This window comes from Acomys russatus, chromosome 8 (assembly GCF_903995435.1).
Source record: "Acomys russatus chromosome 8, mAcoRus1.1, whole genome shotgun sequence".
Taxonomy (NCBI): Eukaryota; Metazoa; Chordata; class Mammalia; order Rodentia; family Muridae; genus Acomys; species Acomys russatus.
The window spans coordinates 17,402,150-17,427,158 of record NC_067144.1 but is presented as its reverse complement, the minus strand read 5'-3'; the positions used below and the strand labels follow the sequence as shown (position 1 = coordinate 17,427,158).

At 45.8% G+C, this 25,009-nt stretch overlaps 3 protein-coding genes across 6 annotated transcripts in view; 1 reads left to right on the top strand and 2 right to left on the bottom strand.

The window, feature by feature from the left end:
- The window catches only part of Lmln (leishmanolysin like peptidase), a 45,470-nt gene extending 28,977 nt beyond the window's left edge, over positions 1-16,493 (bottom strand). The window contains exons 1-8 of the mRNA XM_051149815.1: positions 16,203-16,493; positions 12,834-12,931; positions 11,648-11,678; positions 9,887-9,969; positions 8,867-8,984; positions 8,002-8,180; positions 3,524-3,629; positions 1,706-1,800 (exon numbers count right to left, since the gene is read on the bottom strand). Of these exons, the coding sequence (XP_051005772.1) occupies positions 1,706-1,800; positions 3,524-3,629; positions 8,002-8,180; positions 8,867-8,984; positions 9,887-9,969; positions 11,648-11,678; positions 12,834-12,931; positions 16,203-16,493 (1,001 nt within the window). The remainder of the gene's footprint in view (positions 1-1,705; positions 1,801-3,523; positions 3,630-8,001; positions 8,181-8,866; positions 8,985-9,886; positions 9,970-11,647; positions 11,679-12,833; positions 12,932-16,202) is intronic.
- Positions 16,494-18,412: 1,919 nt separating this feature from the next.
- Rpl35a (ribosomal protein L35a) lies at positions 18,413-21,307 on the bottom strand. 2 transcript variants are annotated; one of them, XM_051150430.1, is made up of 4 exons: positions 21,180-21,307; positions 20,828-20,980; positions 19,692-19,836; positions 18,413-18,479 (listed from the first exon to the last, which is right to left on the bottom strand). In XM_051150430.1, the coding sequence occupies exons 1-4, from the start codon at positions 21,188-21,190 to the stop codon at positions 18,456-18,458; spliced, it is 333 nt and encodes a 110-aa protein (XP_051006387.1). In that variant the 5' UTR covers positions 21,191-21,307; the 3' UTR covers positions 18,413-18,455. The 2 variants fall into 2 exon arrangements, with proteins under 2 accessions (XP_051006387.1, XP_051006388.1); XM_051150431.1 differs by lacking the exon at positions 21,180-21,307 and having other exon boundaries at positions 20,828-20,991.
- A 636-nt stretch (positions 21,308-21,943) lies between these two features.
- The window catches only part of Iqcg (IQ motif containing G), a 28,225-nt gene continuing 25,159 nt past the window's right edge, over positions 21,944-25,009 (top strand). Inside the window, exons 1-2 of one of the 3 annotated variants that reach the window (XM_051149813.1) lie at positions 21,944-22,037; positions 24,181-24,234. In XM_051149813.1, the coding sequence (XP_051005770.1) occupies positions 24,227-24,234 (8 nt within the window). In that variant the 5' untranslated portion in view covers positions 21,944-22,037; positions 24,181-24,226. Of the gene's footprint in view, positions 22,038-22,157; positions 22,204-22,477; positions 22,611-24,180; positions 24,235-25,009 lie in introns of those variants that run through there. The other 2 variants (XM_051149814.1, XM_051149812.1) reach the window with 2 other exon arrangements.

The following is a 25,009-nucleotide window of genomic DNA, read 5'->3' as shown; positions in this document are numbered from 1 at the left end:
TTGTTGTCCACCCTGCAGCCCCCGTTTGGTTCTTTGAGATGAAGTCTCATGTAGCCCAGCCTTGAACTAACTATGCAGCCGAAGATGGCCTTGAACTTCTGACCTTCCAGCCTCTACCACCTAAATGCTGAGATTACAGGTCACCAGCCACACCTAGAATTCTGTACTTCATAGTTACTCTGAGAACTTTATAAACAAACAAATACATACCGAATAAACAGTGTGGACTATTTTACTGGAGAGTTTTGTAATTAAAGCAATGTATGCATAAAGTAAACGATAAATTCGGGAATTAAATTTTATTATTATTTTTATGTCTTGTGTGTGTATGCCACTTATGTGCAGGTAGCCAGGGAGACCAGAAGAGCATGTCAGATCCTTTGGATCTTAAGCTACAAGCAGTTATAGGCCTCCTGACATGGGTGCTAGTACTAAAACTAAGGGCCTGAAGAAGAGCAGCCAGTGCTCTTAACTGCTGAGCCATCTCCTTTAGTTAAAATCTTATTTATTAGTGTGTGTGTGTGTGTGTGTGTGTGTGTGTGTGTGTGTGTGTGTGTGTGCATGTATGAACTATGTGTTCTGTTAGGCTTGTACAGCATGCACATGCCCTGCTCAGCCATCTTGCCAGCCTCACATGAACTGTTAATGCTTACCCCGTGGCACTAGCCCAAGAATGGTATAGAACAGTCAGCTCCCAGGAAGGTTTCCCTGACACTGCCCAATGTGCAGCTACTTTACACCACTTAGCAGACTGCTCCCTAAAGTAAAGCCATGTATCTGTTATCCTAGCCAGTATATGACGTTCCCAGAAATGAGCTGTTTGAGTTATTCTGCTTCACACTATGCCTGAGAAATTCATTCATATTTCTGCATTCAGCAAAGGTGGATTTTTTTTGGGGGGGGGGCTGGTGCTAGATACTGAACCTATGACCTCACGCACTCATGTTCTACAACTGACCTACACCACAGCCAATAGTGTGGGTTTTTTTTTTTTATTATGTAGTTTCCAGTTTTATGAATAGATAATATTGTTTATTTAACCTAGTCTTGATAGATTTTTGAGGTGGCTTATATTATTTGGCTGTTAATAATAAAACTGTTGTTGGCCCACGTTTTTAATCCCAGCACTCAGGAGGCAGAGGCAGGTGGATCTCTGAGTTTGAGGCCAGCCTGGTCCACAGACTGAGTTCCAGGATATCCAGGGCTACACAGAGAAATGCTTTCTTGACAAAACCCAAAAATCTTTATAAATTCTTTCATGTGTTATTATACATATGTGCCCTTATTTTAGATATTTATTTTTAATATAAATTCATGCTGATGGTTCTTGTCCTGTGAGTTGTATTTTCTACCAAACTGATAAACTGTTTTAGTATTTTTTCTATTGATTATTTTAGGCCTGAATCTCTTAAAACACTACTAACTTAGTAGGCTAAACAAATAAAACCCGAACATAATCAATCCATGTTTCCCAACAGTCTGAGTATAGCGCAAAGTAAAACACATTATAATGTGGTGAGAAGAGCCCTGAGTGACAGGGTGTCCTGGTCCTCTGAGCCAGCTCCTCTCATGTCCATCCTGTCTTACTTTCTACTGTTCCCTTAGGCGGGCCTCGAGGACCCTGCCACATGCTGCATCAGCATGCTGTGGCTCTTGGGTTCTAGAAGCCTCTAGAAGAGGAGAACGCAATGAAAACAGCAGGTACCTGTAGTTGAAAGGTGGGAGGCCATCTGCAGACCTGGACGTCAGGGGATTTCCATCTTGATCGTGGTAGAATGCAAAAAGTCCAGCCGAGAAGCCCTGGAAGAAAGAATAGAAAGTGTCCCACAGTAGGCTGTCACATCCGAGCAGACACAGCAGCGTGTGCCGCAGAGGAGGTGAGGTAGGTATAAGTCACAAGAGGGCCGCCCGCTCTGCAGAAGTCACCCCGTGGATCAACACAACAGCAAGTGAGGGAGCTTTATTTCTTAAAGATTATTTTTATTTTTACTCATGTCCATGTGTCTGTGTAAATGGACCCAAGTATGTGTGGATGCTCTCAGAGGCCAGAAGAAGGTGCTAGAAGCCCCAGAGCTGGAGTTAGGGTGGTTGTGATCTGTCCCACAAAGGTTTTTAGGAACTGAAGTCAGATCTTAAGAAAAAACAGTATATGTCCTTGGCTGGTCACCTCTTCAGCCCATTAATGTAAATTTTTTATTTTTTTAAATTTTGGTTTGTTTCGAGACAGGGTTTCTATGTGTAGCCCTGACTTTCCTGAAACTCACTGTGTAGATCAGGCTGGCCTTGAACTCACTTGCCTCTGCTTTTCAAGTGCTGGGATTAAAGGCATGCGCCACCACTGCCTGGCTGATGTAAATGCTTTTAATACAAGATTTTTCTACAGTACATTATAGAGCTGGGCTTGCAGGTGCATGCCTGTAATCCCAGCACTCGGGAGGCAGAGGCAGGTGGATCTCTGTGAGTTCAAGGCCAGCCTGGTCTACAAAGCAAGTCCAGGACAGCCAAGGGTACATAGAGAAACAGTGTCTCAAAAACCCAATAAATAAGTAAATAAATAAATACATAAGTAAATTACATATTTAAGTTGTTTTCATGCTAAATACTATGTGTATCAATGCTTTGTTATGAAGCTATCTCCAAACACACACTACAGAGCACAGAGAATCATACTTTTTAATTCATCTGTGTGGTTTTGATATTTTGTTATTTTTTTCCTTGTTGGAGACCCTATTAGCTACCATTTCCAAATGTGGAACAAAAGCTGAAAATATAAAACCAGCACAGTGAATTGCAGGACCAACCCCTACCACGTCAGTGGCCTTTATTTATAAATATCAGATTTGAGAAGAGACAGGCCTAAGAAAAAGTTATTATCTAAGGCACCCTGGACAATGACAAGGACATTTTGGGGCTACCTTCTATAGCCAAATTTACTAAGTGCAGAAACTGCAGCCAGGTAACCCTGCTATTGAAGATTAGCAACAATACTGAGTGGCATCAAGAGAGGGGATCAAGTGTACTTCTAACAGGAGCTACAAGGGTTCAAGGTCTAAACCTCAAGCTGGCATTCCATACACATGTGTATCTACATCTATGTGTGTGTGTGTGTGTGTGTGTGTGTGTGTGTGTGTGTGTGTATGCAGCCCTGGATTTAATACCCACCACTGCACACGATGGGTATGGCAACACATGCTTGTAACTATGGCCTGGAACTTATAGCAATCCTCCTGCCTTTGCATCTCAAATGCTAGAATTACAAGCTTGAGCCATCACATCTGGCTCTAAGATGCTTTTCTTCAAAAGTTTAATGACCTTTTCAAAGGTCCTACTTACCCAATGGGAATTGTTTAACCTACCCCCCCATCCTGACCATTAAAAATTCTTATTGACAGAAAGATAATTAATCAGGTTTTATTGAACATGAACTTAAGAATTCATATATCATTTAAAATATGTGTTAAAATTACTGAATGTGCAATAAATCAGAGGTCTGAAGGACAGGACAGAGGTCAGCAGCATTTACCAGAGCATGGATGATCTCGTGTTTCACGGTGGACAGCATCCCAGCAAACTCCTGGGGCTGGGTGGAGATCATATTTGGACACAGGTTAGCATACCCCGCTATCGGCCTGTTGAAACAAATACGGCATTTTTCACTGTATTCCAGTAGTCGTCACAATATTTGCTAACCTATCTTCTCTGTGAAAGGACATTACTTGTTCACTATCAAAGACAATTTTACAGCCAATTCTTATTCTTTTTTTTACTATCAAGACCAATACATGTTGCTTTGTATTGGCATGAAGAAGCAACACCTGCCTTTTTGGAGGTATATGGGGGCTTCCTGGGGGGTTTCAAGCGCTCAACACCCTGAGTATTTACGACTGTGTATCTGTCTTTCAAAGCGGTGGCAAATGGACAACGTGAAGGAATCCAACTGTTTCCTCTATGGCCACTTTTAACAGTTTACTTCAGAGCCGGGTGTGGCGGCGCACGCCTTTAATCCCAGCACTCAGGAGGCAGAGGCAGGTGGATCTCTGTGAGTTCGAGGCCAGCCTGGTCTACAAAGTGAGTCCAGGACAGCCAAGGCTACACAGAGAAACTCTGTCTCAAAAACCAAAATAAATAAACAAATCTTTCCCAAATCAGTCAAACGATATACCTGGCAATTCTCTCTCCTTTTGTTTTGTTTTTTTGTTTGTTTGTTTGTTTTGTTTTGTTTTTTGAGACATGGTTTCTTTGTGTAGCCTTGGCTGTCTTGCACTCACTTTGTAGACCAGGCTATCCTCGAACTCACAGTGATCCACCTGCCTTTGCTTCTCCAAGTGCTGGGATTAAAGGCATGCGCCACCATGCCTGGCTAACCATTTATTTTTTTAGCTATTCATTCCTATCAAATGTGGACAAAACAGGAAGGTGCCACAACTAAGTAAGAGCAGAGTAACAAAGCTGGAGCGCGCCTCCAGCCACAGGACTCTGGTGTTTCTCGCTCCTGTGCTGAATTCTCTCTCCAGAGGAGCAGAAACAGTAGGTGCTCTCAGCGTGGAGACACAGAAATGAGATTACTTAACCTAGATTCAGTCAACTTGGGATTTGGATTTTTATATCCTCCCCCTACTCATCAAGCAAGTCACCTTGACCCTGATATATAAATTTCAACATAGCTTTTATAGAAGTAATAAAAGCTTCATAGATAAAAGAAGGCTGGAGAGATGGCTCAGAGGTTAAGAGCACTGTCTGCTCTTCCAAAGGACCCTGGTTCAATTCCCTGCACCCACATGGTGACTCACAACTGTCTGTAACTTCAGTTCCAAGGGAGCTGACACCTTCATACTAATGCACAGAAAATAAAACTAAATAAAATTTAAAAATTAATATGCTCAAATAATGTAGAAGTGTATAAAGAGAGCTACAGAGATGGCTCAGCAGTTGAAAGCATGGGCTGCTCTTCAAGTGGACCCAGGTTCAATTCCCCACACTTTCATAGTGGTTCACACTGTCTGTAACTCTGCAGGCATATAGCCAATAAGTGATATACAGACATACATGCAGGCAAAACACCCATACACATAAAATAAAAATAAACTGGGCTGGAGAGATGGCTCAGAGGTTAAGAGCACTGACTGCTCTTCCAGATGCCCTGAGTTCAATTTCCAGCAACTACATGGTGGCTCACAGCCATCTATAATGAGATCTGGTGCCCTCTTCTGGCCTGTAGGTGTGCATGCAGACAGAACACTGTATACATAATAATAAACAAATCTTCAAACAAACAAACAAGTCTTTTATGAAAAGAAGCACATAAAGAAAATGTGATAGGAGCAGACACAGCGCTGAAATAGCTCAGGTGGGAGAGCGTTAGACTGAAGAAGATAGTGAAAATGTTCTTGCTATCCCTCCTGTCTCTTCCAATTTGCAACATCAGAGATAAGTATTCTCCCCCAACAAAATGAGCCAATTCAAGCCAAATTAAAGGAAAAAAATGCAGGCTTATTGGGGGGCAACTCTTTTTTTTTTTTTTTTTTTTTTTTTTTTTAATTTTTAGAGACAGGGTTTCTCTGTGTAGCCTTGGCCATCCTGGATTCACTTTGTAGACCAGGCTGGCCTCGAACTCACAGCGATCCGCCTGCCTCTGCCTCCCGAGTGCTGGGATTAAAGGCGTGCACCACCACGCCTGGCTCTGGGGGGCAACTCTTGAGCAGGTTCCCTGGTCCCAAGGGCCAGGGAAGTCTCAAGGGAGACAGAGAAGGTAGGAAACGGAAAAAAGACTTTGTGCACATAGAGAGAGAAAGGAGAGGGGGAGGAGGGAGGGAGGGAGAGAGAGAGAGAGAGGGTGGGGTAAGGTGGACCAAAATGCCGGGATTATATAGTGAAGAGCTTCCGGGGAGAGCAAGCCCAGCCCTTGGGCTAGAAAGTTCAGCATAGAGGGTAGGAATGACAGGCACGCGTGTAACAGCTAGGGACCGAGGGATGCTGGGGGAATAGAGACCCCAGCTGCTTGTCTCAGGTCTCAATTCCAACAATTAGAAGAAACCAGTGTTGCCAACAAAACCACGTATGTTATTTTCAAGCCATTCTAGTTTGCCCAAGACTGAAGTTTCCTCTAACATGGGACACTCAGTGCTACATCCTGGACAGCCTTAGACAAAGTGGGGTGACTGGAAATTCTGTCCTTCTGAGTCTGAATCTTTTCCTTTGTGTTTTCGAGACAGGGTTTCTCTGTGCAGCCTGGCTGTGCTGGAACTCTCTTTGTAGACCAGGCTGGCTTCAAATTCACAGAGTTCTTCTACCTGCCTCTGCCTCTCGAGTGCTAAAGTTAAAGGCGTGCGCTACCACACCTGGCCTTAGATTTCTTTATTTTTTATTTTATACATGTGAGTGTTTTGCCTGCCTGCATGTATGTATGTATTATGTAATGTATGTGCATAACATGTGTGCACGATCCCTACAGAGGTCAGAAGTTATCTGATCTCCTAGGACTGAAGTTAAGGATGGTTGAGAACATCCATGTTGGTGCCTGGAACTGACCCTGTATCCTCTGCAAGAGCAAAAGCTCTTCACCACTGAGCATCTCTCCAGACCTTACGTTTTCTGATTAGATGGAGATGTACCTAAGGATGGCTTTGTGCATGTGAGTGCAGCACTCCCTCAGGCCAGAAGGGCCATCGGGTCCCTTTGGAACTAGAGGGTCACATACAGGCAGTTGAGTGTGAGTAGGGTCTGGTGTGGGTGCTAGGGATGGAACTGGACTCCTTTGGAAAAGCAGCACATGCTCTGGACCACTTGGTTATCTCCCTGACCCCTTAACTTATTTTTGTTGGGTTCTCTGGAGCAGAAGTGAGAGGAAGGATCAATCACATCGTAGTGACTGGCTACTTTCACAAGACAGCCTTATTTCCCAGACCGGAAGCATTCTTCTGTAATCCCAGCACTCCAGAAGCTGAGGCAGGAGAATCACTGTAAGTGCAAGGCCAACCTGGGGCTACTTGGCAATACCCCATCTCAAAAATAAATGAATACATAAATACAATGAAGAAAGAAAAGAAAAACAACTTTCTAAAGCCAGCAAGAAGTCTCTGGCAGATATGTAGAATCAATGGCCATGAACTGCACATGAATTAAACATGCCAAGTTCTGAACTTCACACTATAACACTCTAAGTCATGTGAGAGTTACTATTTCCCTTAACTAGTTTCCTGGTGTGTGACAGGAAACCTTTTGCATATGTGGTTAATTTTTATTGACTTACCCAGGAAGTAAAATGCTCAGTTAGTTGGTAGGTAATATAAATAACATATGAGAATAGTCTTACATTGTGTGGTGTTAAAGGTAAAAATATTCACAGTCCAGATTGCTTCCATAAATAGAAATTAACAAGACAATAAAATAGCAATCTTTTGTGTTCATTTTAATAAAAAATTCTCTTTTGATAATAGTTTTTTTGGGGGAAAAAAAGCCAAGAGAGAACAAGGCGTGGTGGCACAGGCCTGTGAGCCCAGCACTCAGGAAGCAGAGACAGGCGAATCGCTGTGAGTTCAAGGCCAGCCTGGTCTACAAAGAGAGTTTAGGACAGCCAGGGGTGTAACACAGAGAAACCCAGTCTCAGAAAAACCAACAACCAAAAACCAAGGGAAAAAAGAAGAAAAAAAAAAAAAAAAAAAAGCAAAGAGAGGATAGAAAGATGGCTCAGCAGTTAAGAGCACTGGCTGTTCTTCCAGAGGACCTTAGTTCAATTTCCAGCATCCACGTGGTGGCTCACCACCACCTGTGACTCCAATTTCAAGGAATCTGATGCCCTTTCTGACCTCCTTGGGTTCCTACATGTGGCACACACACAGATCCACAAAGAATAAACATTTTTTTCCCCTAAGAAAAGAGGAAAATAGTCAAGGGGAAATTTTCACTTTCTTTCATGTAACAACTTATTTCTTTAGGATTGAGCAGAAGCAAAACTCCTTTCACTTACAGCACTCTAGGGACCAGCCTCAGAGGGAAGCTAACCTGTCCATTTTTGCCTCCTGCTGACAATAGGCTGCATAGGAGATGATGTTTTCGTGGCTGCATCTCTCAGTGGCCAGAGCACCGACGTACAGAACAAAGTCTGCATCCTGGACGCCCTCCTGGTCGAGCACACCCACTGCTCCACAGGGCCACTTGCCCTCTCGGCAGACCCTGCATTGCTGCACACACAGGTGAAAAAGTACATCAGAGACTGGGTTAGCCAAGTGACGGTATTAAGCAATTAGAGATCGGAGACACGGTACTTAACTTTCATTTACACCCTCACCCAAATCAGGGACTGAGCAGGCATGAGCTGCAAACCACAGCGCGGGCACTTGGGCGGTGAGATTTCTAGCTCATAAACAAAACAAATCAAGGCCGCAGATCCCACCTCCTTTTCTGTTCTGTTCTTCCCTATTTTGAGTTTATTTCACTGAAATTTTTACTTGATACAAATGATCATCAATTTATAAACTCAACGAAAGCAAATAACTGCTATTATAAAGGTCAGCAAACTAAGATAGGGAAAAGAGAAGTAGATGGGTTTTAGACCGTGAAACTAGGTGTGCTGGCTTGTTCTAAATGTCAACTATACTGTGGATAGATCAAAGAAAGTATCAAACAGGCCTGCAAAACTCTGGACAACTAAAGCCAGCACCCTAGCCATAACCAGCTGTTGGTAGGCAATGGAGTTGCCGTGGCAGGGAATGTAGCTCAGCTGCAGAGCACCTGCCTAGCTGCCTAGCGTGCAGGAGGCCCAGGTTTGCTCCAGAGTGCCACAAACAAGCTAATGTGCCTCTGTGCTTTCATCTCTCTTGCGGAGAGAGCTTTTGGACGTCTTGTATACACTCTGCAGGAGACGTACCTGGAGATGCTCCTCGGGCACTATAACCGGGCCACACTTGGTGTGCACTGCACACTCCCCAGTGCAGTATCTGTGCGGGTCGTTTTCTTTCCGTAGGTACTGGTTTGTTGCACATTGTCTTTAGTTCATTCAGGCATCGAAAGTTAGAAAGAAAGAAAGAGTTAAAATGCAGCCACACACTGGGAGCCACTGTAGTGGCTCAAAATAGATGTTCCCACTAAGTCTGAGGCATCCGAGTACTTGGTCCCTGGTTAATGGTTGTTGGGGGACGCCTTGCTGGAGGAGTATGTCATGGGGGCACTGAGGTTTCAAAAACCTCTGCCACTTCAAGTGTGTTCTCTTATTTTCCAGCTCAGGGCCCCAGATGTGAGCTCTCTGCTGCCGCTCCAGCTGTCTGTTGCCTGTTGCCAGTGACCTCTCCTCCGCCACCACGGACCCTAAGCCCCAAATAAGCGCTGCCTTGGTCACAGTGCTATTTAACTAGGCAGATAGTTCTATGGGGAGTCCTCTTGACTTTGGTTACTAAGTACCTCACAAAGCAAACAGCACAACCACACGGAGGAGGGAGGAGGGAAGTGGGAGGAGGGAAGTGGGAGGAGGGAGGAGGGAGGAGGGAAGAGGGAGGAGGGAAGAGGGATGAGGGAGAAGGGAAGAGGGAGGAGGGAAGAGGGAGGAGGGAGGAGGGAAGAAGGAGGAGGGAAGGAGGAGGGAAGAGGGAGGAGGGAAGAGGGAGGAGGGAAGAGGGAAGAGGGAGGAGGGAAGAGGGAGGAGGGAAGAGGGATGAGGGAGAAGGGAAGAGGGAGGAGGAAGGAGAGAGGCGGAGACAAGGACAGCTTTTAACAGAAAGGCAGGGCCACTCAGCAGGTGCTTTCTCAACCCTTTTAAATATCTTACAGCTTACTTTCTGAAAGCACAAGTAACGAAATTCTACTATACATTTCATGCGTTGTCATGTTGGTAAACGGGGAGTCCATAGGGCTAAATGAATGGAGGAAGTGATCAACGTCTGACGTCACATACCTGCTAAGTAAGATCCTGCCGGCAGGTCTTCGAACCTGAAATGTTTTCTCTAAATAAGAAATAGCTTGTGGGAAAAGTTTGTTCTAAATAAAACAGAAAGGTCTGGTTAAAATTACAGTCACGGAATACAGTGTGTTTAAGAAAATAAGCATGGAATACTAGTGGCCATAAGGAAAAGGAAGCAAACTCCTAGCATTCTGGAATAGAGACACCTGTCCAAAGTCATGAGGCGGCAAAGAGCGAGTGAGTCCAGGGGGAAGTGATAACTTGTCTCCTGGTGGAGTTTGGGAATAGAGCGTTAGGCAGAAAATGCCCCAGCTCCAGCTCACACCTTAGAAAGCCTTACTCTTTTTTTTTTTTTTTTTTTTTTTTTTTGAGACAAGGTTTCTCTGTGTAGCCTTGGCTGTCCTAGACTCACTTTGTAGACCAGGCTGGCCTTGAACTCAGAGGGATCTACCTGCCTCTGCCTCCCGAACGCTGAGATTAAAGGCGGGTGCCACCCATGCTAGGCAGAAAGCCTTACTCTTGACGACTGACGGCCGAGAACACTAATGAAGGTGTACTTTCCACCAGTTAGCGACCATTTCAAATTTGAGGGTCATTTAGATTCCAGTATTGAGGTGGCTTGTGCTAAGGAAATCTTATGTAGACGCTCATTAAGGTCTGTGGGCCACAGAGAGATGGCTTGACATGCATGTGTGAGACTCCACAGTTAAAAAATTTGATGAGGGCTGGCAAGATGGCTCGGCATCTGCTCTATGACCCTGAGGACCCTCGCTCCATCCTGGGAATCCTCAGTGGAAGGGAGCCCAAACTCTGAAGGTTGTCTCCTGACCTCCACCTGTGCCTGTATGTGCACACAAGAAAATGCACGCACATGCACACACAGACACGCGCACACACGCTCCCTGGATTAGATGAGATCTATATGAAACACAACTCTGGGGCTGGTGAGACGGCTCAGTGGGTAGAGGCACGTCCCAGTCAAGTGTGACCGCTGATGACCTTTGTTCAATCTGGTGAAGCCGTGACGGAATGGGAGAAGCGCTCTGAAAGCTAGCCTGCACACGTGCGCCTGCACTCACATCACACACACACACAGCCACAATGACATCAGTAATGCCTCTGCCATGTCACACTGTCACGTCAGCCAATCCTTAGGAAAAAGAACATTCCCATCCAGAGAATGCTGTTCTCAGTAGATTATGAAAATTACCCTTAAAAAACCAACAACAAGGGCTGGAGAGATGGCACAGTGGCTGAGAGCACTGTCTGCTCTTCCAGACGTCATGAGTTCAATTCCCAGCAACAACATGGTGGCTCACAACCATCTATACTGTGATCGGATGTCCTCCTCTGCCTGAAGATGTACATGCATGCAGAGCACTGTATACATAATAAATAAACAAATAATAAATCTTAAAAAAAAACCAACAACAAAAAACAAAAACAAAAATTGGCCTTTGTATGCTATCCTCAGAACGTACTGTTCCCCCAAGACTTGACAGACGGAAAAAAAGGGATGAGAATACTGATTTAATACCAAATTATAAAATGATAATTTAATGTCAAACACCAACAAAGTTTTGCTAAACATATCAGAAAACTGCCTTTATTAAAGTGAGAAATGTATTTACTACTGAATTCTTTTATTCACTCATTCACAAACCAGCCATGGATGTTTTCCTTTTTCATGGAATTAGCACATAATAAGATGTACCTGTGTGACATAGCCATTGATGAGTATTTATTATTACATACCTTTACAAGGTATCTTTTCTCAGGCAGCAACCTGAAAATGAGGAGAAAAACATAAGAACTGCCACTCTAGTTCATGGCTAGCCACTTTGACAGACATTACTGTGGCAAGTGTTGTCTGACTTACTGCTTCAACAAACCAGAAGACAAGTAGTTGTGTATGAGTTAATAAAAAGAAGGAACTGAAAAAAAAAAAAAAAAAAAAAAAAAAAAAGAACTGCCACTCTAAAGCCTGGTGACACCGCTTGGTGGGGAGGGCATGTGCCTAGTGGGCACAAGGCCCTGGAGTCAGTCTCGACTACCACACAGCAAAAGTGCGGCCACCCTGGGTCAGAGCACCACCCCATCTTCCAGGACGGTATCTGTCAAGGGCCCTAAGAAGTTCTAAATAAAAGCGCAGAGCTTGTCTTCCAAAGTCTCAGTACCCCTAGGGCGTGTGAGACATTACTCTGGGCCCAAGCAAGGAACTGCACGGCCAAAAAATTATCTCATTCATTGAGAATCTCTGGGCTGGACAAAGGTGTGGACTGCTGTATGAGCGCTTCATAAAGTACTCAGACGCGTGGTCTACCTGTGGTCTGGACCGCCCTCAGACGACATATAAATCAGATAATCTATCTCTTTAACAATGCAGCAAACTTCCTTATTATGGTTTATATTTGCAACTCCTCTTATTTTAACCTTGATACTTACTGACAAGTGTCGGCCAGGTCTGCTGTGTCAAGTAAGGCCATCTTTGTTCTCTTTAAATTATCCATGGGAAACAGATTTTAATTGCAATCTCAACTCGGCTCTCTGTGAGAGCTGCTCTGGCCCTGTCCAGCTCCATCTATGGGTATGATATTAAATAACCACGAATGGTTTTTTTTTTTTTTTTTTTGGTTTTTCAAGACAGGGTTTCTCTCTGCAGCCTTGGATGTCTTGGACTCACTTTGTAGACCAGGCTGGCCTCGAACTCACAGCAAGCTGCCTGCCTCTGCCTCCCCGAGTGCTGGGTTTACAGACGTGTGCCACCATGCCCAGCTCATGAAAATATCTTTAATACTTCGACTGACAATATAAAAGACAACAAGGCTGAGGCGGGAAGATGGTGAGTTTGAGGTCTGCCTGGGCACTATAATGAGGTGACACTAGCTTGGGCAACATAGTAAGACGTCTCAAACAATTGGCAAAAGAACAGCAAACTTACTCTTCAATACTTTGGTCGTAGACCGTCTTGATTCGTAAATGCCCGTCAGCATCTCTCTTTATGACATGATTTGTCTTAAGATGGACCTTATTTATGACCTAGAAGAATAGTTTGAAAACTCTTTTTAAAAGGCTGACAGGACATTTTATTTAAGTAGAATTTAAATATAATAATGTATGTTCGTTTTAGTACCCAACTGAGACCTAAGCAAAATTAATGAGCCAAATTTTAAGTGTAATACCCCTGCCAAAAGTCCCTAACCTTATAATCTGAACCCCAAATGTTTCCACGAAATGATCATCTGAGAGGTAAGTATTTTACACTTGAGTGAAGTAAATCATTATAACTGCCAAAGAGTCTTAGGCTTTGTGAATTATTTGTAGTTTGTCATATAAATTCTAGTTTTGAAGCCGGGCCCAGTCGTGCACACTTGTAATCCCTGAATCATGTCTCATGTATCCCCGGCTGGCCTGGAACTCACCCTGTATCCTCTACCAGCCTCCGCCTCCCAAGTGCTGGGATTACAGGGCTGGACCACCACACCTGGCTTCAAGTAGTACTCATTTAAAATACTTCCTCCAGCTGGGTGTGGTGGTACATGCCTTTAATCCCAGAATTTTTGGCTTTTTGAAACAGTGTTTCTCTGCATAGCCTTGGTTGTCCTGAACTCTAGACCAGGCTGGCCTTGAACTCATGGTGATCCACCTGTGTCTGCTTCCCAAGTCCTGGGATTAAAGGTGTGCGCCATCATCCCCTGGCCCAAAAATTCTGGTTTTGCGGACTCTAAGTCTTTAGAAAATGATGAGGGAGGCTGAGCACGGTGGCTCACACCGCTAATCTCAGCGCCGAGGGCCTATCAATTCTAGGCTAGCCTGGCTGCAGAGTGAGTTTAATGCAAGCCTGGGCTGCAGAAAGAGTCCCAGTCTGTTGTTTTGTTTGTTTGTTTGTTTTAGTTTTTCGAGACAGGGTTTCTCTGTGTAGCCTTGGCTGTCCTAGATTCACTTTGTAGACCAGGCTGGCCTCGAACTCACAGCGATCCGCCTGCCTCTGCCTCCTGCGTGCTGGGATTAAAGTCCTATAACGCCAGCACTTGGGAGGTGGAGGCTGGCAGAGGATACAGGGTGAGTTCCAGGCTGCCTGGGCTACATAAGACCCTGACTCAGAAAACAAAACAGCCTAAGAATTCTATTTGAAGGCACGAGAAGAGAAAAAGGCACAGCCTGTGAGACTGTGCTCTGGACATACGGGAACTGTACCTCTGATTTATAAGGGTTCTTCCCTGCCACCACCCCCACCCCCCCGCCACAGGACACTTCCCATTCTGGTTTTGTGCCAGTGGCAGAATACAGAGCTGTGCAGGTGTGATGGGTACAAGTGCTCACACCTCACAGCGGCACAAAGTTATGGGAGGAAGACAGCGAGGGGGAAGCCCACAGTGTCCATTACCTAATGAAGCCCTAACAGTCATGGGAGCCAGCGGAAGATGTCACCTGTGCTGAGGGAACAGCAGTGAGCAGAGAAGTCTTTGGACCTGAACTGAAGCGTCTACTTTAATGCGGCTCCCATGTGCTCATGGGCTTAAAGCATGAGCATATTGTAAGAGCCCAGCAGGTAACAACAGAAAGAACCAAACGGAGGGGAATACCGCTTAAAAGAACACCAGCCACAATGAAAAGCTCACTGCAGATAGTAAGAGAAGAGCAGAGCCAGGAGTACTGTCACTGCATATCTATAACCTCAGCACTGTGGAAACTGAGGCAGGAGGATCTCTAATTCAAGGCCAGCCTGAGCTACACAGCAAGTTCAAGGCCAGTCTGGACTACAGTCTGAGGGCTGGAAAGATGGCTCAGAGGTTAAGAGCACTAACTGCTCTTCCAAAGGTCCTGAGTTCAATTCCCAGCAACCACATGGTGGCTCACAACCATCTATAATGAGATCTACTTCCCTCTTCTGGTGTGCAGACAGAATACTGTAAGCATAATAAATAAATCTTTTTTAAAAAAGAAAGAAGTTTGGAGACAACAAAAACATCAGAGAACATTTAGAGATGTTATCCAGTGCATCTTAGAAGCCAACCTGGGCTACATAGCAAGTTCAGGCTAGCCTGTGTTACAGAAAAGGATTCTGTTTCAATAAAACAAATAAAATAATCCAGCTAAAAGACAGTGTCGTGATAAAAGCTAAAGCCCTGCATGTAGGTACATACATGGGCGTTTGAGAGATAGGAGCCGGCTTAGCATCCTCCAACTCATGGCTAGCTTGGGCTATACCAAACCCTGTCTCAAACAAAACAAAACAAACAAAACCCCACAAAGCAAAAAGTGATAACACAACCACCTAACATTTTGGCTCATGTAATTAAACAACATACATAAAACATTCTTGGAAATTACCACAAAATGAATAGGTTGAGCTTTCTGGGCTGAAATGACTTTCTAGGCAACGTTTTTTGTTGTTGTTATTGTTTGTTGTTTCTCTGTGCAGCCCTGGCTGTCCTGGAACTCCTTCGGTAGACCAGTCTGGTCTCAAAGTCAGAGATTCAAGTGCCGGGGCTAAAGGCGTGTACCACCACTGCCCGGCTAGTAAAGCTTTCTTGTTACGGTCCCTAATGACTCACTGAACAGTAGTTAAGTGTAGGACCGCCTCTGAGTGGAGGACTCAGTATAACACAAATGTTATCTCAAGGCATCTTCCGACTAAATTACACTGCAAGGCAGATCTGAAAGCTAAGTAGTAGAACCTGGTTAAGTGCCAGAATACAGGGCAGATAAGGCGTTCCGGGAAAATGGAAAGAGCATTCTACCGGGGTGGTTTTGGTAAGCAGATCAGAGGTTGAGAGTTGAACTGTGAGCCGAAGAATTTACACTGGGAGAGAACGAGGAACAGACTTTGCAGGGCTAGGGGGATGGGATAAAGGCAGCAAAGTGATAAATAACTAGAAAATAAATGCTGGACTTTGTCTCCAGAGACCTTTGAATAGCCCCCCAAAAGCTCTGGTTCTCCCATCATCTGCTTCCGAAGTCTCCAGATAAGCGGTTCCCGGTGTGGTACTTGGGTAAGCAGCATCAGTATCTAGGAATCTGAATTGTGGGGATCCGTGCCAGACCTCCTGAGTCAGAGAGTGGGGGAGTGCGGCAGCAATCTGTTTTAACAAGTGAGTCTGTTATTCATGCTCGCCCAAGTTTGTGGGGCTACTGGCTAAAGGGAATGGGAGGAGACAAGCCGCTCGGCGGGGAGCAGGGGCTGACAGCGGGTCGGGCTCTGGTTTCTCCTGCAGGGCACCTGCAGTCGGCCGCCCGGGACGCCCCACCCTCCGTGGTACTCCAGTCACTCGCTGGCCCCGCGCGCTCGCGCCCCGCTTCGCCCTACCTCGGTGTCAGAAGGGACGTGATGCCGACATGGAGGCGAAGTGCCCAGGGACACGGGAGCAGCCGCGGCGCCAGCTGGGAGCCCGCCAAGCACGAGCAGGACGCCTCGCATCCACAGGCAGCCGCCCCAGCGGCCTCGCGGCCCAGGTCCGGGGCAGCCCGCTCCTCCTGCCCCAGCGGCCGCCATCTTCCGGCCGGCGTCGTTTCCATGGAGCGCGACGCCTCCCCACCGCCGCCCGCCCTGGCCGCGGACAGGTGGCGGGCCGTCAGCCGCCTCGCCATTGGCCGGCATCACGCCGGGCCCGGCGGAGGACGAGGGCAGCGGCGACCGCGCGAGGCGCCGTGCTAGCCAATGAACGCCGCCGGGCAGCCCACGTGAACTGAGCTGTGGGAACCCGGGTCTGGCGGGGATTAGCGCTGAGCGGACGGGCGTGGGGGCGGCGTCTTGAGAAGCAGCTTGTCCTACTTCATTCACTAACGTGGTACCCAACAGCTTGAGTAGTCCTGTAAGCCAGATCCTTTCAGCCCATTCCAGCACCATAGTTTAACTGCCAAAGCTACCTATACAACAACCAGGATTATGGTAGGATAGATTCTAGCTACATGTTTAAAGTCTTAACACAAAGCTCACTTGACATGGCAAATACAAATCATTCCTTATCCGTCAAAGGAGGCGCAATCTTCCTCTCCTTAACTGCCCATTTCTTCCCTACCCCTCCATACTACACAATCCAGTCACTGCTCTTGTTCAGCTGCCTCAACCTTGTAAGCCTACTTACCTATACAACCACCAAACAGGGGAAAATCTTTGAAACCCTCATAATCAATTGCTTTTAAAACTAAAGTTTTTAGAAAACTAAGTTTTAGTGTTTCTGGAATCCACTCGAATGGGGGGGGGGTCAAAACACTTAACCTCACACCTCCTGTGACTTTCCATTCAGCAAAACTTGAAAGGCTCCTTTTATGCCTTGCTTCGTAAGACCTTTGTCCTAGTCTGAGACACCTAGCTTTTCCACTATGTACTTTTCACATAACATTATACATGCTTCATTTCTCTATTCTTGGGGTTGTTGACATTTTAACTGAGCCACAAACACAAGTTGCTTTGTTGGGCTTTTAGGGGAGTTTACATTAGAGTAAGCCCAAGACTGGAACCTCTTACCCTTGAAACCTAGATTTTTCCAATCTGAGGTCCACTAGGGATCTGGAGCTAACCTGCATTTGTGATCTGATGGAGAACTCAACTGACCCACAACCTCCAAATTTTTTCTTTTGGTTTTTGTACACTACCTGCCACTACCTCCTGAGTGCTGAGATTCAAGATGTGCACCACCATGCCCAGCTCCAAGTTGTTACACTCCCTCACTTTGGAGACAGCACTCCCCACTAGTCCACCAAGTACTTATTTCTAAACGTGCAGAATGTCAGTTTCAGCTTTAACCAGTCAGTAGAGTTAACCTCCAGTAGAGTCCTAGCACCATCATTTTAGTGGGAAGAAGGACTCAAACGCTTCTCAGTTAATTGCCCTGTAGTAAACATTTACAGTCCAAAGACTGGTTATTAAAAGACTTGCTAGCAATCTATAAGATGCCCTCATATTCCCAGGACATCCTCAAAACTATAAGTATTTTAGTGCCCTGCATACTCTCTTGTAAATATGTTATCAACTCTGAAACTACTTGTTAAAACAAATAAAAATCAAAGAAAGCCATTAAAAAAATTTTTTTTAGAGACTAAATTTGTGTTAGCCTTGACTAACCTGGAGTGGCTTTGCATATCAAGCATTCCTCAAACTCATGGTGATCTGCCTTGCCTCCCCACCTGCCATTTTCCAGGGCACCCCCCACCCCACCAAGGTAGAAAAAACATGTGGCAGTCTGCCCCTTTCAGAACACATTACCTCCACTCACTCGATCCTAAATTAGCAGCCCTAGTTTATCCAAAAGGCAACAAACACCAAGAGAAGCACCATTCAAAAATTTCCCAACTCCCTGCACCGAGCTTCTTGGATTTATCCTGAACAAGTATGTACTATCTGCCACACGGCACTCAGCTTGTATATCCACGGCACCCAAACCCAGGGCACGCCATCCAAGCGTTCCACAGCATTCCACCCCAGGGGCAGAATGGAAATCATTCTGCTAAAACTCATTCACCCACCACTCTATGCTCCGGCATTAAAGTACATAAAAAATTTAGTTATGAAAAAAATACAAGAGCACAAATCCACTTTTATTATTTACTTTTCATTAGTTTAAATCCGAGAAGGGTACAGCATCTGGAGAAAAAGAGAAGCATTAAAAACATTAGGTGAATGATAAATATCCCATCGCCCCGTTACTCACCCCCAAATGCTGCATTTGGCCTTAGGTAACATGCTTAGGCACTAAAACTCATTTTGTAAAGATACATGTTCATCTATGTGTGGCATGTACATTTCCCTCAACCCAGGTGCTTTTCACTGCTATGAAAGGCCTCTCACTAAATGAAACTAGAGCTCACTGTCCCAGTAAGCACCAGGGATCCTCTTGTTTCCCCAGGGCTAGGACTAGACACTGCTGTGCCAAAATTTATGTGGCAGCCAGGCAAAGAACTTAAACCCCACTCTTGTGCACAAGCACCTTACCAACTGAGCAATCCCCCCAGCTCCAAGAACCAGCACTTCTTTTCCTGTTACTTAAGCTCAAGGCGTTATGAACTATAATCTGGCCACCAAGCTGAGCTATCAACCCTGCCCCCAAAACAGCATTAAAAACCAATACTCCAAGGATAAAAAAAAGGCTCAGCGAGTAGGTACACTTTGGTTTCTTGCAACTGCCATAGTGGAAGAGCGAATTGTCCTTTGACCCGTATACACTGCCTACACAATTATACATAAATGTAAACTCACAGCCCTAAAATCCAGGTTATTAGAGTCAGGTATGATGGCACTGAGTCCAAAATTACCACCTAAAGAACAATGACAGGAGTCTTATCATCTTAAGTCCAAGACTTGGGCCAAAGTCCTGAGATCTAGCATGAGCATGTTTCCCACACACAAGTCTGACAGTAACGACACGTGTGACACGAGACAAGCGGGGTGCATTGGCCTGAAACCCACCTAGTTGGAAGGCTGAGGCAGGACTTAGTTCAAGGCCACAGCCTGGATAGCTCAGTGGGAACCTGCCTCAAAATAAAGTAAAAAGGATCAGCCTTGCCTACACAACAAGTTCCAGGCCACCCAGGGCTACACAGTGAGACCTTGTCCCAAAGACACAAACAACAAAAACTCTGTCCAAGATATTTCTCCTCCTAGGCAGCTTTAACAAGATGTGAAATACAGATGCAATTCATTTGTGCACACACCTTCACCTTGCTTTATTCTGCCAAGAATCAGATTTTCTATTAAACCGTTCTCTTAAGCAAGTCACCAATTCATAGCAGAATTTGCTTTACACTCACAAATCTTAGTAAGTTCATCCCTTAAATCTATTTTGCTGTTTGTACCCACCACACGGATTCTGTGTCCAATGGCCTTCGCTGGAAGGTTGCTTCGGAATTTGGCACGAACCATGCCACTGTTTCCATGGGCCCGAGTTACTTTTCCCCAGATCACTCTGGTTTTGTTTGGTTTGCCTCCAGGAGTCACTGTGTTGCTGGTTTTAAAGAATACAAGAATGAGCTCAAACATCAACCTAATCTGACCCAAATTCAGTCACTTTCTAGGACCCAATGGCTTCCACCTCTAGTTTCCACACAGAATCCCTTGAGAAACTGAAAAATATAAAATATTCATTTAAGAGTTTATATATACAAAGTATTTTTTATAATATTATGACACAAGAACTTCCAGGTGTGGTGGCACTCTTGACGTTTCTGCAGGATTTCTGTGAAGCCAGCTTGGTCTCCAGAGTTGAGTTCTGTAACAGCCAAGGCTATACACAGAAACGCTGTCTCCAAAAACCAGTCAAATGAAAACAAAACAAAGCATACTCATAGCCCAGCGTGCATAAAGCCTTATGCTCCATTCTCAGTAGGAAAAGAGTGACAAGAGAGCAAAATAGTAACCATTTTAAGCTGGGCCCAGAGGCGCATGCCTATGATCCCAGCACTCTGGGAGGCAGGCAGGCGGACTTCTGAGTTCGAGACCAGCCTGGTCCACAAATGGAGTCCAAGATAGCCATGGTTACACAGATAATCTCGTCTTGAAAAGACGCCAGGTGGCGGCAGAGGCAGGTGGATCCCTGCGTTCAAGGCCAGCTTAGTCTACAAATCAAGTCCAGGACAGTCAAGGCTACACAGAGAAACCCTATCTCTAAAGACCCATAAAACAAAAACAAAACAAACAAAAAAGTAGCATAACTAAACCTGTTCTGGTGATTACCATTTTAAGGAATAAGTGAACCAAGATATATCAACAGCTGTAATCTTTCTTTTTTAATGGACCCAAGGCCTTTCTACAACTGTAATATCTGTAAGAGGCGACAGCACCCATATCCAGTGCCACTGACAAAAGGACACTTCTCTAATTTCCTACTAAGTTCGTGGCCTCTAAGAAGAACAGCATTGATTTTTCACTAACACCTCTACAGTTCAGTAGGAAAACGAGAAAACTAAAAGTTAAAAGGCATCAAAACCCACACTTACTTTTTTGCTTTATACACGTAAGCACATCTCTTGCCTAAGTAGAATTCCGTTTCATCCCGGGCATAAACACCTTCAATTTTAAGAAGAGCTGTGTGCTCTCTTTGGTTCCGGAGACCTCGTTTGTAGCCAGCAAAAATGGCTTTGCACCACAGCCTGGGACACATAAAAAAGACGTAATGAACAAACTATTACTACCTTTTCCCTTAATTTAAGCAAACCACCATGACCTGTAACTCCTACTCCAGCAAATATGTAGCTCCCCTCCCGCACTATCTTAAGCTTGGGTTACACATCTATTTAATGTAAAAGAAAAAGAAAGAAAAATGGAAGTAACAATATTCGGATTGCTTACCTCCCAGACATAGTCGCGTTTTAGAAGCCCTGTTCCCAGCAGGCCTGAAAAACAAACGAGAGCTCAACTGAAAACCATGCAGCACGTTACGTTTCCTACCTGTCACCTCCATTTCGTGAACGTGTTGGATGGATTTCAGTAGCACTTCAGGCACGGGGCACGCTTACCTACGCCGTGCCACCTACAGAAGCAGAGTCTGGCAAAAAACACTCAGACTTCTGTGAATGGATGACAACTCAGGGCTAGGACATGCGGGCAAGAGCTGGGTGGCTGGACCTAAGCAAGCCAGAGGCAAACTCACGCCTCTGCCACTGGACAGAACTCCGCTGAGTGCACAGGCGACACACGCAAGGTCCCGCTCTGAGCGGGGAGCTCATCTCGCGGGGACCACCGCTTCCTGGGCAAGCAAGGCGGACTAAACGCACCCATCCATTCCCTCCTCCGGAGCCCGAGGAGCAACTCTGACTAGCGCGAGCTTTCCCTCCTCCCCAGCCAGGGCTCAACACCATCAGTGTCGCATCTCCTCCATCCCGCCCTCCCTCTTCCTGGAATCCCCAGAAATCGCTGCCGGCCGGGCTCTCCGAGATGTAGGGCTGCCTCGGCGAGCGACCTAGATCAACCTACGCCAGAAATCGGACCCTGAAGAAAGGAAGCAAAAAACTCCGCTCACCTACACAGGCGCCAAGATGGCGGAAAGAGGAAGGGAGGGCCCGCCGCGCGGCCTTGTGGGATGCACGCCCCGCCCCCTTCCGCGCTTAGGCCGCTTGCACTCCGCCGGAAAGCAAAAGCTAGGGAGAGGCCCCGCTCAGCCAAGCCACGCTCGGGCATTTTACCTTCTTCTCCTGTCCTTTCGTCTTTGTGAGCGGCATCACGTATTATTTCGGGACAAACACAGGCAAAATTGTAGTCGACTAAGAAAGAGGCAAAGGTCCTAACCGGGGAAAAAAGGGGTGGGCCTGTCCGTTGCCATAACTACGCCTTAGTTTGGGTCCTTCCTCCAACTTGGCTAGAAGGTGAAGAAAAAGTTGAGTCTTCCTGCAACAGAGACTGGGATCCAACCAGAGGAAAGAAAAACCTAGAGCACGAAGGCAAAGGACCGCTACCTTCTTCTTGTTTGTTCTCTTTTCCTCTCTACACCTTTCTCTTTCTAGAGGCAAACGGCGTGGTGGCCCTTTCCTGTTATTCTCAGTACTCATTCGGGAGGCTGAGGTAGGAGGATCACGTCACAAATTTGAGGCCAGGCCGAATTACATGTAGCTAGGCCCCCATTCTAACAGCAACAAACACTTAGGAGTCAAACCGCGTGGCTCTCGCCTGTGATCCCAGTATTCTGACTGGGCAAGCAGAATACAAGTTCAAAGGCCACCCTCTGCTCCAGCCGTAGGGCGTGCCAGTCCGCCTGAGCTACGTGTCAAAACAGGGAGAGGGGAAGTGAGAGATGGATATATTCGTTCCTTTGCTTGACTTTACAGGGTGGGGTGGAGTGAATTTAATAGCCTCAGATGTACATTTCCTAACTATTTTTGCATCAATTAGCTAGGACTGATGGATCTGTTCATTTATTCACTAATTTATTGAATGACCAGATGGTGTAGGCTTGGAGGGCAGTGAACAAACTAAAACTTATGCCCTCTTGCGCCCTACACTAGGGGGCAAGGCAGACTCTTTTGCCTGTAATTCCTGCCCATGGAGGCCCCAAGAAAACCAAGACAACAAGCAGATAAAACGTGTGGCATGTTAGAAGGTGACAACTTCTTGATATGCCACATGTATGTGTGTGCTTTGTGGTCAGAAGATAGCCTCCGATTTCCTGGAGCTGGATTTTACACACAATATTTGTTTGTTTGTTGTTTTGTTTTAAGACAGGGTTTAGGCTGGAGAGATGGCTGGAGAGATGGTTAAGAGCACATACTGCCAGCCGGGCATGGTGGCACACGCCTTTAATCCCAGCACTTGGGAGGCAGAGGCAGGTGGATCACTATGAGTTCGAGGCCAGTCTGGTCTACAAATCGAGCCTAGCCAAGGGTACACAAAGATACTCTGTCTGGGAAAAAAACAAAAAAACAAAAAACCTCACATACTGCTTTTGAGGAGGTCTTGGGTTAGATTTTCAGCATATACATCAGACACGCACAACTACCTGTAACTTAAGTTCTAGGGAATTCTCTGTATGTTCATGGTGCACACAGAGACAAGCTGGTGCATGCACATAAATATGGACAGTGGCAGCACACACCTTTAGTCTCAGTTTTTGGGAGGCCAAGGCAGAGGCAGGTAGATCTCTGAGTTCAAGGCCAGCCTGTTCTACAGAGTGAGTTCCAGGACAGCCAAGGCTATACAAACTCTAGAAAAAAAACAAAATATAAACATTAACATTAAAGACAATGTATTATTTAGATTAGGCTGGCTTCAAATTCCTTATATTAAGCCAGGGATGGCCTTGAACACCTGATTGTACCCCCTCCACTTTCCCAGAACTGGGATTACAAACTTTTGCCACCGTGCCCAGCTCTGAGGGGTGCTAACTTTTATTGTTATTGTTTTGGTTTTCAAGACAGGATCTCTCTGTGTAGCCCTGGCTTTGTAGGCCAAGCTGCCCTCACGCAGAGATCCACCTACTTCTGTCTCCCTGAGTGCTGGGACTACTTAATAAGCCTGCATCCCATGAGCCTACTCACCTAAAGAGAATGAGACAAGCTGGGCATGGTGGCGCACACCTGTAATCCCAGCACTCGGGAGGTAGAGGCAGGTGAATCTCTGTGAGTTCAAGGGCAGCCTGGTCTACAAAGTGAGTGTAGGGCAGCCAAGGCTAACACAGAGAGACCCTTTCTGGAAAAACGAGAGAGAGAGAGAGAGAGAGAGAGAGAGAGAGAGAGAGAGAGAGAGAGAGAAAGGGAGAGGGAGAGAGAGAGAAAGGGAGAGGGAGAGAAACACATGAGAATAAAAGAAATAGGATTGAGCATCCCCCTGAACTAATACCAGTGTTTCTTTTCCATTTTAGATTACTTCATTCTACTCCAGAAGGCAACAAAACTACCTGAGGAAGAATGGAAGGGTATGTGTTCAAAATCCTGTTTTGTTTGTACATATACTGTTGCGTTATGCCGTCTGTTAAATGCTGTGGATGCTGTAGCTATGTAACAAACTGCCCCCACATCTAATGGCCTAAGAGATAAGCATCTGTCATTAAGCTTTGTGTTGCCTGCTACTTTGGAGGGAGGGGCCCATTGCCGGGGAGGGGGTGGGGAGGTGGGGCCTGGCAGCAGGGGCAGAAGGGACTGCCATGTGGCATCCACAGTAAGGAAGGAGAGAGAGAGAGAGAGAGAGAGAGAGAGAGAGAGAGTGTGTGTTTTGCTGAGATAGAGTTTCTCTGTGTAACAAGCTTGGCTATCCTGGACTCACTCTGTAGACCAGGCTGGCCTTGAACTCACAGAGATCACCTGCCTCTGCCTCCCAAGTACTGGGATTAAAGGCATGCGCCACCACGGCCGGCTACAGCTCTCCCTTTTATTCAGTCCATATAAGGTAACTTCCCTAGGAAGTCCTTAACAGCCATGGCCATAGGTTTATCTCCTAGGTGATTCTAGGTCCAGTCAAGTTGGCAATATTGACTAGAAGGTTGAAGTTGGCCCCTGGGTGGCTTAAGTACCTCATGGCAGTCAAGGCTCTTCCCTCGGAGTGAGCATTTCAGTGAGATGGGAGCTGTGATGCTATTTCCCACCTAGCTCTGGAAATCACACTCTCCAGATCCTTGTAGCTTCCCCACTTAGTGTAGGGGAAAACCACACAAGGTCACAAAGACCAGAGTTATTTGGGCCACCTTGCGTGCT